This window comes from Natrix helvetica, assembly GCF_964273705.1.
Source record: "Natrix helvetica genome assembly, chromosome: Z".
Classification (NCBI taxonomy): Eukaryota; Metazoa; Chordata; class Lepidosauria; order Squamata; family Natricidae; genus Natrix; species Natrix helvetica.
Window position 1 is genome coordinate 67,343,856 of NC_138554.1, and position 18,978 is coordinate 67,362,833.

General features: G+C 33.6%; 1 protein-coding gene across 1 annotated transcript in view; it reads right to left on the reverse strand.

The window, feature by feature from the left end:
* Nucleotides 1-18,978, reverse strand: part of CNTNAP2 (contactin associated protein 2) — a 1,236,760-nt gene that overhangs the window by 772,093 nt on the left and 445,689 nt on the right. The window contains exon 2 of the mRNA XM_081971635.1: nucleotides 10,666-10,785. Within this exon, the coding sequence (XP_081827761.1) occupies nucleotides 10,666-10,785 (120 nt within the window). The remainder of the gene's footprint in view (nucleotides 1-10,665; nucleotides 10,786-18,978) is intronic.

Consider the following 18,978-nt stretch of genomic DNA (forward strand, 5'->3'; position numbering starts at 1 on the left):
CTATGTGACCAGCCATTTCCATTTCAATTCTTTTACGATTTTGATGATATTGTATACTTTTGTTTGTTCTCTAATTCTATCTTTTCTATATTTTTTGTAATGCCTTTGGAGATTTCCTGACTATGATGGCAGCCCCATTGGAGAAGCGGGGGGAGCACTGCATTTGTAGCACCAGCCTCCTGCTTCCTCCCCCCGTGCAGGTACCTCCTTTGGAGCCTTCCTGAGGGTGATGGCAGCACTGCTGGAGAAGTGGGGGAAGTGTTGCATTTGTAACACCAGCCAAAGCTGCTGGAAAGCCTCCTGCTTTGCCCCACCCCATAGCTCTGTGCTTTGGAACTTCCTGACCATGCTGTGGCTGGTGCTACAATCATGGCATTGTTTCCCCTTTCTCTGACAGGGCTGCTGTTGTGATTAGGAAGGGTCTGAAGGAGATAGCTTGTGTGTGGGGGGCTTTCCAGCAGGCACAGTGCATAGAAACCCAGTGCTCCCTCTTTGCTTTCAACCCCCAAATTCCAGAAAAAATTGGGGTGGCCTTTGAGGACCCTGACAAAATCATCAACAAGAGGCAAGTAAGCAAGAAGGGGTCACCCAATGAACCTCAGCTGGAGAGACCCAGTGTAGCCTCAGCTGCCCCCCTCCTTGGTAGGTCTAGGCAGTGGGTGAGGGCACCAGGTATGAGTCTTTTGATTAGAGTAAAAATATTTATTTATTTATTTAATGACCATCTTATGGTTCAGGTGAATCTGGGATGTTATAAAATATAACATATATTATAAATGTTTATTTACTTTAAATATATGTATGTATGTATGTATGTATTGTGTCACAACTTTTATTTGTTTATCAGCACAAACACAACATATCTATCATCTATCTATCTATCTATCTATCTATCTATCTATCTATCATCATCTATCTATCTATCTATCTATAATATTTATATTCACTTACTATATATATATATATATATATATATATATGTGTGTGTGTGTGTGTGTGTGTGTGTGTGTGTGTGTGTGTGTGTGTTGTATTTGTGCTGATAAAATAAAGGGCTGGGGGGGGGGAAGGGAGGGAAGCCTGGGACAGCCATGCTTCCCTCCCTCCCACCCCCGCCCGAGCAGGCTTCTTGCACAGCTCCAGCCTGCGGCTCCTGTGGGCTTGAAGATGGCAGGTGTGATCCTGCCGAAACGTTGCAAAGACAATCTCAACCTTACACGGGAAAAGACCCGAATACAACAAAACCAGCATACCTACACCCGTGAAAATCTACGAAAACAAATTATATATATATATATATATATATATATATATATATATATATATATATATATATATATATATATATATATATATATATATATATATATATATATATATATATATATATATATATATATAACATAAATCTTGCTCTCAGCCACCAACACCAAGGAAACAAATATTGTGTTATACTAGTGTTATACTAGCTACAGCTTACTACCTAGGAAAGACCGACCTTGACTCCATAGATGTTAGAGAAAAGGTATTGTTGAGTGCAGTGTAATGAAGAAAGCTCTGAAGAAAAATCATGTACTGAAAACACTCTCCAATTTCCAAAATCCTCTGTGAGAGTAGTCCATTCAAATTCTGTTCCAATGTTTTGGGAACCCAGTGTGTCAGGTGCCGCTATTAATGTTGTGGTCCGTCAGCTGCCAGCAGAGCTGGTAACAGACTCAGACAATGAGGAGGTTGGGAAGGAACGTGGGCCAGTGCTGGAGTCTGGGGAAGCTCAGATGGATGCTCTGCATTGGATGCAGAGATAGAGCCAGTGCGTCTGACATTTCCCAGCCACTGGAGAGGCAGTTGCCTTTGGAGACTGGTATAAGTAAGGAGGAAGAACAACTCGGGCCTGTTCCAGAAGCACATAGGTGCAGAGCAGTTAGAAGAGGTGAGCAATGGAGAACAAGGAGTCAACTGAGGAAGCAAAGCACATGTGGACGCTGAATGGCCCTTCCCTGGCTAGGGAATAAATAGAAGGAAAGAAGTATGGTTGTTGCAGGAGGCAACAGTTCATATTTCTGAAGATTTTGCTCATTGCGTTTTGTGCCACAAAGACTGCTTGCCAGAACTTAATTTGTAGCTCATGACCTTGTAATTATCGCAAGGAACTGATAAGGTCTGTACTGCAGTTAACTCCTTGAAGGACTATTCCCTAGACTTTTCAGTGGGTGAACGCAATTGATTCACAAGAGGTAAATAAAGAGGAGTTTTTTGTGATAAGGAGTCTGTTTCTTACTTCTGCTAAGGCTGGGTCAGAACAATTAATTCCTTTCCCAGATCCGATGTCGTTGAAGGGAGGAATTTGGCTCGGTTTGGCACTTCTAGTTCCTGTTAGTGTCCACATTCCTCAATTTCGCACAGAATGTTTTCACACCTCCAGCACTCTTTTCCCAAATGGTAAGTTTGGTAACAAATGTTTACTTTAAACATTTTTGAAATAGAAAGTTCAGTTGCATACATGAACAGTTTTTATATCTCAAATATCTTTAACTTATATGTCTTTACATAACAGGAAAAATAGTAATGATTATTATGCTTTAACTTAAAGTGAGTCCATTTATGAAACATTAAAACAAATAACGTGCAAGTGGCCTGTAAAATTATTTAGTTTAACACCTTGTTCCCTTGATAAGTATGTTCCAAATTGTTTCCAATATATTTTTTACCAAATTTTGGCCAATTAGGTCACATGACTTATAAATATTCATGTCATTGAAATCACTAGACAGCTTAACAATGCCACTAAGTTGAAAGGCCTTCTCAGTTGTCTTCTCTTTTGTGCTCTGTATCAGAATATCTTCTGCTTAGTCTCAGAAATTCCTCTTACTTTTTCACAGCTTTTTAAAGGATAATGAAATCTGTCAGAGACATTTCATTGTTACTTCCTTTCCCTAAGGAAATTTGTATTGATAAATTCTTTAGAAAATTATACTACCTGTTGATACTACCTCTTACCTTTCTGTTACTTTTCCATTATCACTTTTTCATTATTATTCCCACCCATGATTAGGTATTTTGATGTTTACTACAGATGTTTCTTGCCACAAAACTAGCACTATCAACTTAATTGCTAGTCTTTTCTTCTTCTTTTATACTAATGCTTTCTCCTACTGCAAAGGAGTGAAACATTGGACACATGAAGGCATTCATATTGTCCCCACTTACTTGGGATTTTAATAAGAGAAATTTCTCCATTACTTTTACAAGCTTTAGTATCTCAAACTTACAAGTCATGATGTATCATCAGAATGTTTTATTATTGCTACCTTTATTATTAAAATTCACAATACTTTATTCTTTAACTGATGCTTTGATCCTGCTTTACTAAAAGCTGTTCTAATAGATTGAACTGTTTTATTTTTATTGTTTTGTTAGTTAGAAGGCATATTCTGATGATGTTCTGAATGTCTCGACATTGCAAGGTATGTTATGTTTGAATAAGAACATACATTTATTTTTTTACAGAAGGTCTAGACTTCAATTCAGTCTGGTGTGCTTATCTGTTGTCTTTTAGTTTTGCAGATGCATTCTTCCTGTGGCCTCCTTTCTCTTGGTTAACAGAAATTTGATTTAATCAGGATTTCTTCAAATATTTCGCATTGAAAAAGTTAGTCTTTGGTTCTATCAGAAGTCATATTTAAGTTTATTGTATTTCATCTGTCTGTTATTTTTGACAGAATCTTTTAATATTTATGATGTTCATTATCTATAATGATAATATTCTTTCTTGGGAGTTTTATCTTCAGAAAGTTGTGTAATGATTTTTATGACTTCAGCTAACCTACTTTCTCTAACTCATTCATTCATTATTACTTCACTGAGTAAGTTTCATATGAAGCAATTATATTTTAAATATGTCATATAGTATGCCTTATTTTAATTGTGAAGCTTATGATATGAATAAACAAACAAACATATGAATCAATGATAATTCTCTACTTATTGTAATAAAAAAAACTTTTCATGGTTAACATTTTCACTATCTAAATTTTACCTTACTTTACTTTACTTTATTTAAATTTCTAGACCGCCCCCTCTCCCGAAAGGGACTCGGGGCGGTGTACAGTCAAATTAAAACACAAGGAATACATAAGAATAAATATATAAATACACAGATCCTTAAATACTTAGATGAGGAGGCTATAAAAACTGTATCATAAAGTAAAGCGATTAAAAAACAATATTAAAATTAACCCCTAAAAATACCCCAAAAAAGTTACACATGTGTCTTCCCCAAAACTTCCTCTGAATTTAAATATATGAAGACCAATATATATATATATATATATATATATATATATATATATATATATATATATATATATATATATATATATATATATATATATATATATATATATATATATATATATATATATATATATATATATATATATATATATATATATTGTTGCCAAGACAATCTCAATCTCTGGGAGTCAGGAACACTTTGTTTGATATCTGATATTAGAGGGAATGCAATGGGTTATGGGGAGTTGTTTTGTGTTTTGATAACTAAGTCAGTGCAGAGATTCTAATTCCAAGGAAAAAAGAATCTGAACCTTTACTCTAGATTTTTTTCACACAATCATAATTATTCTAAATTAAGCTTGGATCTTATTTTTAACTCATGGTTTCATTTTCTAGATGATATTTTTGGAACTTGCAGCAGCTAGATATAGAAAGATATATCATAATCAAATCTATCAGAAGATAAAAATGATATTTGATTTTAATCAGTAATCTAAATCTTTTAAAGTACAGTTACTTATTTCATATTTTATACTTACCGGGAACTGTTTGCTTATGTAACAAAACATAACCTGGTCCCTCAGCTTTTCCAACATTTATCATCACTGTAATTGGGTCTAATTATACCTAATTAATTGAATTAATAAGATTGGTATTAGCATGTTCATTAACTATCTTTATAGACTGCTATTATAAATTGTACTTGACTTGCTATAACTATTTCAATAGTTCTTTTTTTTATCATTGGATTTTTTAAATTATATTAAATTGGTGGTAATAAATCTTTCTATGAGGGATACTTGAAGCAAATTTAATAATGACTCCTTCTTATACCAAATCATGCTTTTTTCTTAAAAAAAAATCCATAAGAAAGGGATAGAGAAAGGGAGGTAATCACAATTTCCACAAGAAAAATGTTTTTAGTCTCATTATGTTCAATAGAACCTATTCTTAAATAAAGGTATATTTGTTCAATCTTTTGTTAAAAATTGTATGATCCTCAGTAAAAATGACTTATGAGTTCAATTATCTTGTCACGTCCAATTTTTCACATGACAAATATTTTTTCTCTTAAAAGATATTACATAAAATCATAGGTCTGTTAATATTTAGGCATTTACTGTATCATTATAGACATGTAACTCCTTTGGATGGAATGGCTAGAGAGACTAATTCAGAGCAGAAGGAATGTCAAAAATGCATCCATTGCTATTTAAAATTTAACAGCAGAACATGAGAGAAAGAATACTCTAATTATGATGCTAGATTTGTAAAAAAAGGACACCTAAGAACCTCTAAATTTAATGAAATATAATATTTGCCTCTGTGCAGAACAAATTCCTTTCCAAAGTATGCAATGGCAATTTGATCTCACCCTCTATGCCATTTTTCCCTTTTTCATCTTCCACTTTATAGACGAGTCCAAGCTTATTAGACAAATGAGCTTCTCTAATTCCTGCCTACCACTGTTATTTTATTTCTTGCCATGAATGCTTCTTTCTATAATTTTAGACACCCTTACTCAGTCTATTATACATATAAAAAGAATCATAAGTAGTACTCTAAAAGCATCTCTGCTTGTTGACCTCAAGCAGAGTGTGAAAAGTCAGCGTGACAGATGGTAATACTTGAAAAATAGAGACATGACACAATTTATTAGGAGGTCTTCTGTCAAAAATGAGGCTCTCTTGTATATCTTCCATCCATTTTAATATAAACTCTTCTCAGAATTTCTAAGCCACTAATCCTTAGTATTTTATATGGGATATAAATCTAATATAAAAAATATTTTATTTAACCAAAATACATCCAGTTGTTTTTCTTTCTTTTTTGCCTAATGCAATTGAACATACATTCAGACAGTACTATTTAAACTATTAGACGAAGTACTTGCTCTAGTAAATGGCTACATCACTGTTAAAGATGACCTGAAATTATTCTAAGAAAATTGTTCCTACATTTTAATTGAAGCCACTTAAAGAAATAGAGGGAATTCATATTTATTATGTACAATAAAAGAGATGATTGCATTACTCTGTATAGCATGCAACACAACTATGCAAACAGAAAGCATTAAAATTAGTTCTGTTTGAAGTGTCTTCAGGAAAATGGAGAAATGGCCTGCACCAAACATATATTTAAACCATTGATATACATTCTGATTCTCAAGCCTAAGACATTGGAAAACCTTGAGTAACTCTCTCAGAATTAAATTACATTCAACATAGTTATGATGTTGTTTGTTTCTAACCTTTCAGCTTTTCAGATCATAGCACTTGGCAAATGCAGCTCTTAGATTGAAAAACTTGCATATCCCAATTTAATGGAGACTTCCAAAAGTCCTTTACTACTGTCTATGACCAGCATGTATTAGAAAAGATAAGATAAAATTTGATGAATTTCAAATATGCTGCAGTTTCTAGCAAAATCTTGAATACTTTTCATTCCAAGAAGACATTTACTGAAGCCATTTTAAGTTTAAAAAAGGCCTTCAAAAATACTATTTTTCCTATTTTAAATATTTTTCCAATTTTTCTAAAAGCAAATAACTCTAGACTACTAATAAAATATATAATGATCATACTACACTTTTCGTGTGAATTTAAATGTTGTTATAAATACCCACCATAAAACATCAAATGCATCTTGAAGGGAGCAAAAATAAATCTAATAGACCATATCACAAAGCTATTAAGTTGTTTGTAAAATGATTTTATAATTTCTTTGTATTCAACATCCAACAGAATATTTGAAGAATATTTTATGAATTGTCTGAGACAATTTCTAAGAATTTGTATGTTATTGCACTGCAGACATTTACATATTATCAATTAATAATCAGAAGAAATCTGAAGTGGTTAAACTAAAAGAAACAATCACAAATTCTTTCCAACACTAAAGTTTGAGGATCACTTAGTAGACAAAAACAATAAATGGTATAGATAGGTATTTAATTTGGACATTTGGTTTAAAGGGTATTGGTTCACTTCCAACTGAATTCATTTTTTAGTGACTTAGTTGATTTTATAGATTGGATCAATCTGACAACTTGTATCAAACTGATTAATAACTTAAATCAATTTTATAATTTAATTAAATAGATTAGCCAATTCAAGCATATTGATAAATTAAAATCAGATCAAAATCCTAAAATAAATAAATAAATCATACTCAGCACAATTTGGATATATTTAGGCAAAGGGCTTCAATATTTTGCATTGTTTCATGTTTCTGTAAACATTTATGAGACAAAGAACAATTTATGAATAATTTAGGTACAATGATACTGTAAATCTGTTAAGTTTCCATAATTTGTACAGATCACAGAATTTAACCATTTATCAGTAATGCACATATATACACGTAGCTTTTTAATTTGAATCATATATGAGAGGCCTCCATAAGAATACACAAAAAAAACCACTATGAAGCTTGAAGTAGTTTTTCATCATATTTTAGGGATAATAGCTGTGCTCTTCTGTTTGGAAAGAAAAACATCTTAATTTTAATCCCATTATTTCTCTTCCCTCCAGCACAATGAAGTGCTAAAACTGCTCTAATGCTAAGGAAATAGCTTTTTTTTTCTTTTTAAGCTACTCTTTACCACTCCTTATAAGATAAAGCCTTATCTACTCTACCTGCTACAATGCTTCCTTTGGTAAGTCTGGAACAGAGTTTCCAAAACTCTTCAGCTCACTGACTGCCATGATGATACAATGATTAGAACTCAAAATTGCAGACAAATTCTGCCAACTGCTGATTGCCAGCATTTGTTGTTTTAACTAATACTAATACATACTGTTTTAACTAATAATATTATGAACAATAATAAAAATAATAACATCTAGCAAAACCTTCCTGATAAGAGAAGATTATTAACAAAGGAGCATGGAACTATAAGCCAAATATATACTTACCAACAACTTTGAAATTGATAACTAATGTGATGTAATCCAACAACATCTAGTTGAAAAAAGCTGTTTCCATCTGAATAGAAAGGAAACTGCCCAAACACACTGTCCTCCAGCAAGACAGTACCCTGACATAACTGTGGAGTTTGTGTGCTTTGAGGAAGATGACAGCTATGCCAGAGGTCCAACCATACTGGACAGGTCGCATCAGAGGAGTCAGACAGAGTGTCTCTTCCAAAAGAAAAAAATGGTGACACATAAATTACAGAAGCCCATATCAGCTCGGTCATCGCCCAGGTGAATAAGCACCATGATAGGTGTTGGAGTACCTGAACATTTGATGGAAAATGGGCTACAGGATTCAAGACTGTTGGCTTAGAATTAATGAAAGAAAAGATATTTGCCTGCTGCTAAAGTAAAGTGATAGAAAACAAACAAAGAATAGACCAATGAGAAGAGAATATTTGAAATGAATGCACAAAGTTTGGAAAGAACTACATACAGACCCAAAAATAAGAGAGCAGAGGCTAATGTCAACATCAAAAATACAAAAGAAACCAGGAATACTTGAATATAAAGCCAGCATAATTATTCAATTGTTTTCACTTGAAAATCAGGCACCCCTTCCTTTGCCTCAGAAAGAAAAAGCCTTCTGACTGTAGAAGCAGAAGAATTTAAGTAATCACTGAACATCTAGAACAGCACAAAGAAAACAGGATAAGTTACTTTAATTGAAACTTGTTCCTTAGTGGATAAACTTGAATATGAGCCAGTAGTATGCAGCAGCAGCAATACTTGAATTGTATTAGGTTGTATAAACAGAGGCATGGAATTAAAGTCATGTGAAGTAGTAATCACACCTGGAATACTGCAACCAATTTTGGTTATCATACTACCAAAAAAAAGTGTTGAGACTTTGGAAAAAGTTCAAAGAAGAGCAACTAAGATGGTCAAAGCCTGGAGACTAAAAGATATGAAGAATGGCTACAGGATTTGGATTTGGCTAGTCTAAAGAAAAGAAGAATTAGGGATGACATGACAGTAGTATTCCAGTAGTTGAGGGGCTGCCACAAAGAAGAGGGGGTCAAAATATTCTCCAATGCATCAAAGGACAAGAAACAATGGTTGGAAGCAAATCAAAGAGAGAAACAACCTGGAATTAAGGAGAAACTTCCTAACAGTGAGGACAATTAACCAGTGGAACAGCTTGCCTCCAGAAATCATGGGCGCTCCATCACTGGATGTTTTTAGGAGGAGTCTAGACACTCACTTATCTGAAATAGTACAGAATCTCCCCTGCTTGAGCAGGGGGCTGGATTAGAAGATCTCCAAGATTCCTTACAGTTCATTCATTCTATTCTTTTAAGAAGAGATTGGATAGCCACTTGACCAAAATGGTATAGGGTGTCCTGCTTGAACAGGAGGTTAGACTGGAACCTAGCCCTCCAAGGCCTCTTTCAGCTCTATTAATCTGATTCTGATTGAACTTCAGAACTCTCTTATATGTATAATGAATCTGTCCAGCCAAAAAGATCATCAGAATTCACTAAGGGGTTTTGGGATAGTTTAATGTGTGTATGTACTCTCCCATGCACTTACCAACATGTCTTAGGTGCAAAGTTGACTGTTTTCGGCAACTTAAAGAGGGCAGGTTAGAAATGTTGTGGCACAGGTCATAGTTGACTGGCTTTATCTGTTTCCATTGCAAGTTTCCACAGCATTGTGAAAGCTGTCTAGCTTAGAAAAATTAATTAGACAGTACTATTGAGAAGGTGGAGTCTTATCATAAGTTTTTATTACTGCCAAAGTACTGGTTGGTGCCCCCCCACCCAAAAAATCCCATCTCAACAGTAGATCACTTGGTTTCCTCAATGAGCAAAATTTAGGCAGCATGTCGGAGGGAAGACAGGTTGGCGTATTTGGGAAGCACTGAGTAGACCATCTCCAGGCTCAAGCTACAAGAGGAAAACATGATAGGCAAAGCAGTTCATTTGCTTATACTTTTCTGTTCCTAGTTGGTCAATTTTATTGAAGTATTGAAGGACTCCATTGAAGATCTATCCAGAAATGGATTACTTATGTAAACTGTCCATTATTTTTTTTCTTTTTCAAATAAAATTAAACCATTTCCCCCACAAAAAATGATCAATGCTTTTGAGGATGGTCTTGTTATGATACTAATTTTCAGTTTTATTTTCCTTTTTTAAATTGCTATGCTTATCAATTATGAGATTTTGTGGGTTTGCATGTATAATTTTTGTTTGTTAATTTTGTAGCATTACATTACATTATGACATTACATTAATTGTGCAAATGTTGAAATTTCCTTTACTTTAAAAAAGTATGTCTTTGTATGTGGTGTGTGTGTGTGTGTGTGTGTGTGTGTGTATGGTACCTAAATAAATAAATAGTATATAATAATATAATATACAATAATTCAAAGTTTTAAAAGCAAAAGTCCTACCTCCCCTTTTGTTTAGTTTGGCAAACCCAGGCGAATAGCTATTTGATGTAGATGACAGAGATGATGAACTGCTGAAGAAGGAGGGTGCTAAGTTGGAGACCAGAGGTTCTTCACATTTTTCTGAAAAACAAAAAAGCATGACATTTTATAGATTTCTGCATGGCTTTATTGCATTATCACTTTTGAAAATGAAGTAGTATATTGAGAATATGATACTTAAATATCTAAATTCCTGCAACATCTCAAATAACAAAAGCGAAATAATAAATAAATAAATAAATTTTGAAAATCCACATAATGAATATATTTCACATTGCCTGAGTAATAATGAAATACCTGCTGATGACAGTAAATTAGATTTCATTCCAAAAATGATATGACTCTAATAAAAATTAATTGGAACATTTAAAAACTGTTCAATCTACATTTGTGGGCTATTTGAGGGGGAAGTCTTAGACTTTGCTCCAATATTAGCCAGGTCAGTAATTCCACTTGTAATTAAGACTGTGACACATCAAAAAATCTTACAGTACTATCCTTCAGCTACCATCCTTGATTTTCTCATTTCCATATTTTTTGTCCCTAAAAAGTGCTCTGAATAAAATTCAGAAATGATAGTTCCGCAAGCTTGTCTTCACATTCATGTTTTCTCATACGTCTCATCAATTTGCTAGCATAGTTGTAAGGATACAGTCAAAGGATCAGTGCACGGGAAACTGCAATTTTTCACTTGAGAGATGTTCTCTCCAAATATCCTTTTCCTTAAGAAATATGTATGTAAGCCATTTCCTTTGGATTTCAATAGTTATCACTTCAGTTTCCATAAGGTGACCAACTTTTTTACAATGAAAAGGAGGGCAAAACACATTCTATTGTTCCATCCACATCTTCCATTGATTTGCATTTCTAAGATCCACAAACATAACACGCACCAAATATTAATGCTTAACAAATCTAAGAATGATACAAACATATCTGTTTTGCTTTAGCAAACATCGATAGACACACAAATACACAAACACATACATAACGTGTTTCTCCAAAAAGACAACTTACTTTCAAAGGGAGTTCTATCACGTTTTTGAGTGCATGCGAATGTATCAAGCCCCACCCATAAAATTAGCCCTAATTAAGACCCCACCCACCCTGGGGTGCAGGGGGTGGGGTGAGGCACACAGGTAAAAAATAAGCTAGGGTGGGGATGGAAAGGTGGAGCTGCTCTTCTTACCACGCTTGCACACCCGGACACCTGTCTCGCCTTCTTCTGTGGCCACTTCTTCTGCAGTCGCTTGCAACCACTCGCATGCATCACCCTGGACTCTGTTTTACCTTCAGATGCTTACCAGAAGGCATCTACAGCCAATAGCTCTGTTATCAGATGCAGGCATCTGAAGGTGAAATGGAGGCCGTGGCAATGCATGCGAGTGGCAGCAAACGGCCACAGAAGAAGTGGCCAACAGTGGGCTCCTGCTGGGCAGGGCGGTCAGTGCCACAAGGTGAGTCAATAATTAGAACCCTCCAAAAAGAAGGCCTAGTCATTTTTCTGGGGATCAAAATAAAACCTGGCCTTCTTTTTCGAGAAACACGGTATATTTCTCCAATTGCTATAGAAGTAAGTATATACTTTTCTTAAGGATGGTTTATCTGTTTTATTAATCAGTGATATCATTAGGTCACATCAGAAGTCCTTCCTCTGGATATGACATCATACTCTTCTACCCAAGATGTGACATGCACAAATCTGCTCCCCAGATATGATCTCCTCCCAGATGTGACCTGTATCTAAAGTGATGCAGTACTCATAAGGCCATAATACTAAACTCACATGACGTGTTGAATCTAACCCTATCAAGAACAAAATCATAACCCTAAATGGATATGGTATGTGATTCTAACCCTATCAAGAAAATGCATTGTGCATTGTGAAACCATAGCCTAATGATTTTTATTTTTGTGAATGCTGTGAATACAGGCCATAACTCGAAGTGAAGGTTATGTACATTATATCATGGAGAAAAGGGGTTATTCATGTCCCATCCAACATGACCTGATATTATTTACAGTGAAAATTGATAATGTCACTGATTAAAGAGATAAACTGTTATTAAAAAAGGCATATGCTCTTACTTTTGTTGCATTTAAAAAGCAACTATTTATATCATTTTCAAATCTCCTTTACACACATCAGCAGTTTTTGGTATTCTGTGAATCAGAATGGCAGTGTCATGTCTATCTTGCTTGATCCAAGATTTAGGGAAATAACCAATTTACACCCTGATAATCACTGCAGATGCAGCAAGAAATGACTTTGTAGAGCTTAGTCTGCTTTTGCAATAATCTGTATAATCCTTTAAGCACTTTGCTTCTATTGGCTTTAGTACAGAAAATATTGGCTCATTGTTCCTGTCTAAAAAGTTAGAGGGAAAAGTTTAAAAATCCATTTTTTTGTTGAAGAGACTGTGTACAATAAAATATAGTTTATTTTAGGTAAAACTTTAAGGAAAATCAACATCATTGTTTTAGTTCTACTTCTTAGCTGCTTACAATAATCATGCAATTCATTCTATTTATTATGGATTACTCTCTGGATGCTTGTTGCTAGCTGGAAAGAAGTGAAAACAAAGATTTGTTTTTAAACTAGAGTGGCAGTGCTTATTAATTGCAAGGATGACATGATTTCAAAAAGAAACCATAACACTACAACAGATTATGTTGGGAATTCAAAAATTATTAGATACAACAGAGAGAATTGAGAAGAGATTGGAAAATTTTGAAAATATAAATTTTAATATGGCAAAATCTGATGGAAAAATGGAAGATACTCAGCAAATAGAAGATATTCAGCAAATGGAAAACATGGAAGCTGGAGTCCTAAAAACCCAGGGGAAAAATGAACGAAGAGGCAAGATAACCATGGATATTGACAGTGAACTGAGTGTGGTTGGAGATGGAAAGAGTGGAACAAGGAAAGGGAAGATAGATTCAAAGGTGCTTTACTACAGATTTCATGATATAGAAAAAGAAAAAAGAGAAGAATGGATGGACTTAAGGAGAGAAATTTTGACCAAAACACTACTGATAACAAAAGATAAACTGATTAAGGAAGCTGATGGAGGGTTTTGAGATTTTATAAGATATGTAATAAGCAACAAGTTGCAAAGAGAAGTCCAAACAAATTTGATTAAGGAAATAACCAGAAAATCAATTCCACAAATGGCAAAAGAAATAGGACTACACTATTATTGGAAAGACACAGGTTGAGATATGAAAATTAATAATAAAATACTAGTCAAACTTAGTTAATATTAGAGCATTATGTTAAAAATGTACTGATAATGATAAAGTTAGATAAATAATTGATAATGATAACAATGTATACATATGTATTGGTTTGATAAGAGGAAATTTGGTATAAATTTTTAAATGGTGGAAAAAGGGGAAAAAGTAAGTTAAACATAGTTAGATAAATAATTGATAAGGCTAACAATGTATGCATATGTATCGATTTGATAAGAGGAAACTTGGTAAAAAATTTAAATGATGAAAAAAGGGGAAAAAGTTAGTTAAACTTAGTCAAACTATTGCTAAATAAATGACTGATAATGATAATAATGTAATAATTTGTATTGACAGGATAAAAGGGAAATTGGATAAACGTTGTAAACAATGATTAAGAAAAGAGGTTTAGAAACTTTGTTATTAAACATAAATATTTTTTTTATTTTGAATGTGTTATAAAGGAATAATGTGATTGGATGATATTGAAAATAGATAAGAGAATGCCAATATGGTTTTGTCTTAAATTTTGGAATGTTTGTTATAAAGGGACATTAAAACAACTATAGTCATATGAAGGATAATGTATGATGATAGCAATTATATATAAATATATGTGATGTAAAGTAGATAATTTGATATGAATTAGAGGTGATGACTGTGGAAGGGATGCACGAAAACTAAAAAATATACTTCAAAGGAACATCTGTGTGATTTTCTTCTTATCACTCTCTATAAACAAGCAGTGAGACCTTGAAGTGCCAAGCCAGGATAATCAGTGAAAAAAAAAAAAGTTTTGTTTCCAATACACAAACCTCCAGCCTCGGAGTAACAGTGTTATTGTTGCAATGTTGCAATTTTCTTTGTTTCTTTTTGTATCTTGTTTGTATTTCAAGTTAAAAAAAAAGTCTGATTCTTAAATGAGTTAGAAAAACACCCACAGTAATGAAAGAGGAGAATTTTAATCCATAGTTGAAAAGAAAAAAAAAATAGAAGAAGAAAATTTAATCCATTCGTTTTGAAAGGTTTGCATAAATTCCATCCATGAAGATAGCATTTAAAAAGTAAGATAACCCACTGTCCAAAACCATTCCAAATTTAATTCTGCTGCTTATTTCTTCTGTTCTCCAATTTAAATTATTTTTAAGTTTTTTATAGGCAGTCACTTTTAAAATGGTAAAAATTCCTCACCACCTGGAAACACTTTCTCTTTCTGTATCCTTCCATTTTGGAGCTGCCCCGACTTCATCAGCCTAATGGCTGGATTTTTTGTCACCGGCTTAAAGAACGTCTCTTGGATCAATCAGGAACTTTGCGATGTCCCTGAGATCAGCAAGACATATTCTTCCTTTTCACCATCTCTGTGGGACTGTTTAGATCCATTTGGACCACCCAGCGGCAAAATTATCGACTGGGATCTCAGAGCATTGAGATCACACGTTGTCTCGTCGCGACTTCGGCTCCTCCTCTCATCCCCCATATCTTCTTAAGGCCTAACAAGAGTCTTGACTGAAATATTTTCTCTTGTCTCAGTTCTGTCCCAGACTCAAATTTCTTTTATGTAACTATTTATTTAATAAATTTATCTGCTATCTCCCTAATAGGGCAATTCTATCCTTTTTCTGTCAAGGCTGTCCTCTGTCACTTTTTAAACACCAATGCTGATAATACAGAAGCAAAATATAGATACTTTAAAACAAAGGTGACTTGCTAATTTCTTTACTACCATTTTCAGACATGTTCCCCCACATGCTCATGTAGAGTCTCCCACCACCGCTACTACCTGTTCAGCCACAGCCCATCTCTGCTTTAAAAGCTACATAGGATCATGTCTGATGTGTGGATTCACAATTCCTTTTTTTTATAACAATTCTGGTGCAAGTTTTGTTTGGGATGTGCATAGACATGTTTTGCTCAGGTCAGACATTTTGCATAGCAACTCTGACCATATATATATAGTTGGATGCCATGTATCTATCTGTCTGTCTTCAGAACTTGTACTTAGCATGCTTTAGTAATCATGTGGTCTATTTACTCTTAGCATGGCATTTAAAGTCGTCATTCTATCTGTCTTCAGAACTTGCACTTAGCATGCTTTAGAAATGTATGCATACGTACATATATTCAGCTACCCATCTTACAGCAGTGATTCTGGATGGTGCAGAGAGGGTTAAGCCCCTTTCTCAAGTAACATAATATACCAAATAAATATCCCAAATACTTAATACTGATACCACTACCAATAATAGTACTACTATTAATAATATGTCTGGGGTCTAAAAAAATGAGATTCCATTGTCAAATAACATACAATGAAGAAACAAAACTACTAACACAAATGGTTTGACATCTTGATATTAATGCCTGAAGGTCTTTCATCCATTCCAGAAAGCCAAAAGGTTTGGGGCCATGCAATTCTGGATGTGGTGGTAAGATACTATTCCCTTATGCAGGCGCTACACCAAAAATAGAAGATGATATATAGGTAGATAGATGATATATAGATGGATAGATAGATATTGCATTTTCTTTTGCCTGATTCCTTACTGATGATTTTAAAACCTGAAGTGAGAATTCCATTTTTATTTCTTTTAACTAACTTTTCAAAAATATTATAAAAATACTTCTTAAACATCAATGATATGATAAAAGCAAAGTATTCTGCTAAGTGAAGTCATTCTATTTTTCTTTCTTTTCTTTCTTTCTTTTTCTTTATTCCTTTCCTTTTATTCAAAAGAAGCAAAACCATTTTTTAGCACATCCAAATAGCCTAGCACTGCCTGGAAAGTTCACCTTACTGCCTCTTTTTTCCCCCTTCCTTACCACTCCTAATGCTTTATTACCATGTAAATATGTTACATCTGTAAATATTGTATATTTTGTTCTAATAAAGGCTATTTGTATTATTTCATTTCATTTAATTAATTAATTTTATTCTTCTAGTTATACATTTACAGCTGAAGTAGATGTATACTCCATTAAAATGAATCACTTTCCAAAATTTCATTTTCCCCACTTTTCTTTGAATTTAAATTCCCCCACTTTTCTTTTGCCTTTCATTGCCTCCATGTATTAAATTCCTTATAACTGGAATTTAATATGGAGTATTAACTGCTAACTGCTTCAGATATCTGTAAAACTGCTAATAATAACTACTGAATATATCAAGTGATTTATTTTATTGCCTCATATGCTGTTAACTTCAGATATTATTAGAGTAACTAAATGATTTTTCATTTCATTTTTTTATTTCTAGAGCACATATGTTTATTTAATAAATTCAAGGTCCTGACAGAAATGAGATGATATGTATCAAAATATTTGTAAAGTTTGAGAAGTCCACACTATATTCTACATTATTATATTGATTTGTCAGATAGAACACGCAATCCATTCATTCAAACAATTTAATTAGTTACCGACTTGTAGAAAAAATATCCAAATGTTTGTTAAGATTTATAAAGCATTTTAAAACTAAGAATATTTGAAACATTACAATCTAAAAAATGACTCAAAGATCTTCAGGCAATGGGCTGTTCTCAATCTTGCCATTGTCAGAATCATATCTGTTGGAGTCAGCTCTACCAAAGAAAGTCAGACTAATTCCTTCTATACTGCATTCTACAAGCAATATATAAATATTTTGTTAATTTTAAATATCACATTTTATGTAATTTTAAATGCTATTTGATTTATAGCTTGAAAATTGATTAATTCCTTTTAGACTTTACACATTATTATACTTAGGCTGTTTTGTAGATGCATTTTAAATTTTACTCAAATTTTATTTACTGATTTCTTTAGATGTATAAGTAATCACAGATTAAGCATAGAGAGGTGCAACGTAGACTAGCCTCCTCATGAAGCACCCCAGACAATGTGAGTTTGTCAAGGTCTACAAATAGTCTACATATTCTGGCTGTTGAATCTTACAAGGATCTCCTTGCAAGGAGCAGCAACATGAGTACCGAAAATAAAATGAATGATTAATGCTGTATTCTGTTAAACAAACAAACAAACACAGAAAGAAAAAGAGGGAGAAAGAAACAAAAAGATAGAAAGAAAGAAAAGAAGAAAGAAAAAAGAAAGGAATGAAGGAATGAACAAAGAAAATAAAAAAGAAAGAAAAGGATAGAAAGGAAGAAAGAAAAGAAGAAAGGAAGAAAGAAAAAAGATATAAAGAAAGGAAAGTAGAAAAAGATAGAAAAAAAGGAGAGAAAGAAAAGAAGGAAGGAAGGAAGGAAGGAAGGAAGGAAGGAAGGAAGGAAGGAAGGAAGGAAGGACATACTTCTTGTACTGGTCTAAGGCTGAAATAAACTGACTGACCCAACTATTGACGAGCAACTACCCACAATTATTTTAACTGTTTTATCTATATTAGTTACAATTTTGTGTTCTTTTTTATTATTATTGGTTTTGTTGAGCATAGTTTGGGGGGGGGGAGTCAGAATATAAATCTCATAAATAAATAGTTTCTTATTCAGGGAGGTAGTCAACTTAGCTTGAATCCAAATAAAATAAAATAAAATAAAATAAAATCTCTCAAATTAACACACAAAACTCAGTACTTCCCAGTTCCTTATAGCTACATGTACCAAACTGCCTTACCTTCAAGATCTGGACTAGCAGCTTTCTTTCTTGAATTATATTATAATATATTCAATTAAATATGTCCAACTACATAGAAGAATTTTAATTAGGTATAATTTTATGGTTAAAAGGACTTTTGTCTTACCTGAACGGTAATTCTCTGTGCGCTGCAGGAGAATCCAAGCATGGGTTCAACTTCAGTTTGTCTGCTCGGTGACTGAGTTAATTTTAGAGTCTTTTAGCAATGCCTCCCAGCTTGACTTCAGTTTTATCAATGAAAACCTGGACCATTTGAAGGCTTTGGCGATCCATTGCGTGTTTTGACTCGTCATCTTCACATGATCTGGATGTGGACCCAGACCTTTGGGTGGGTTTGGATTCTCCCCCAGCGCATAGAGAACTACTGTTCAGGTAAGACAACAAACCTTCTTCTGTGCGCTGCTTGGA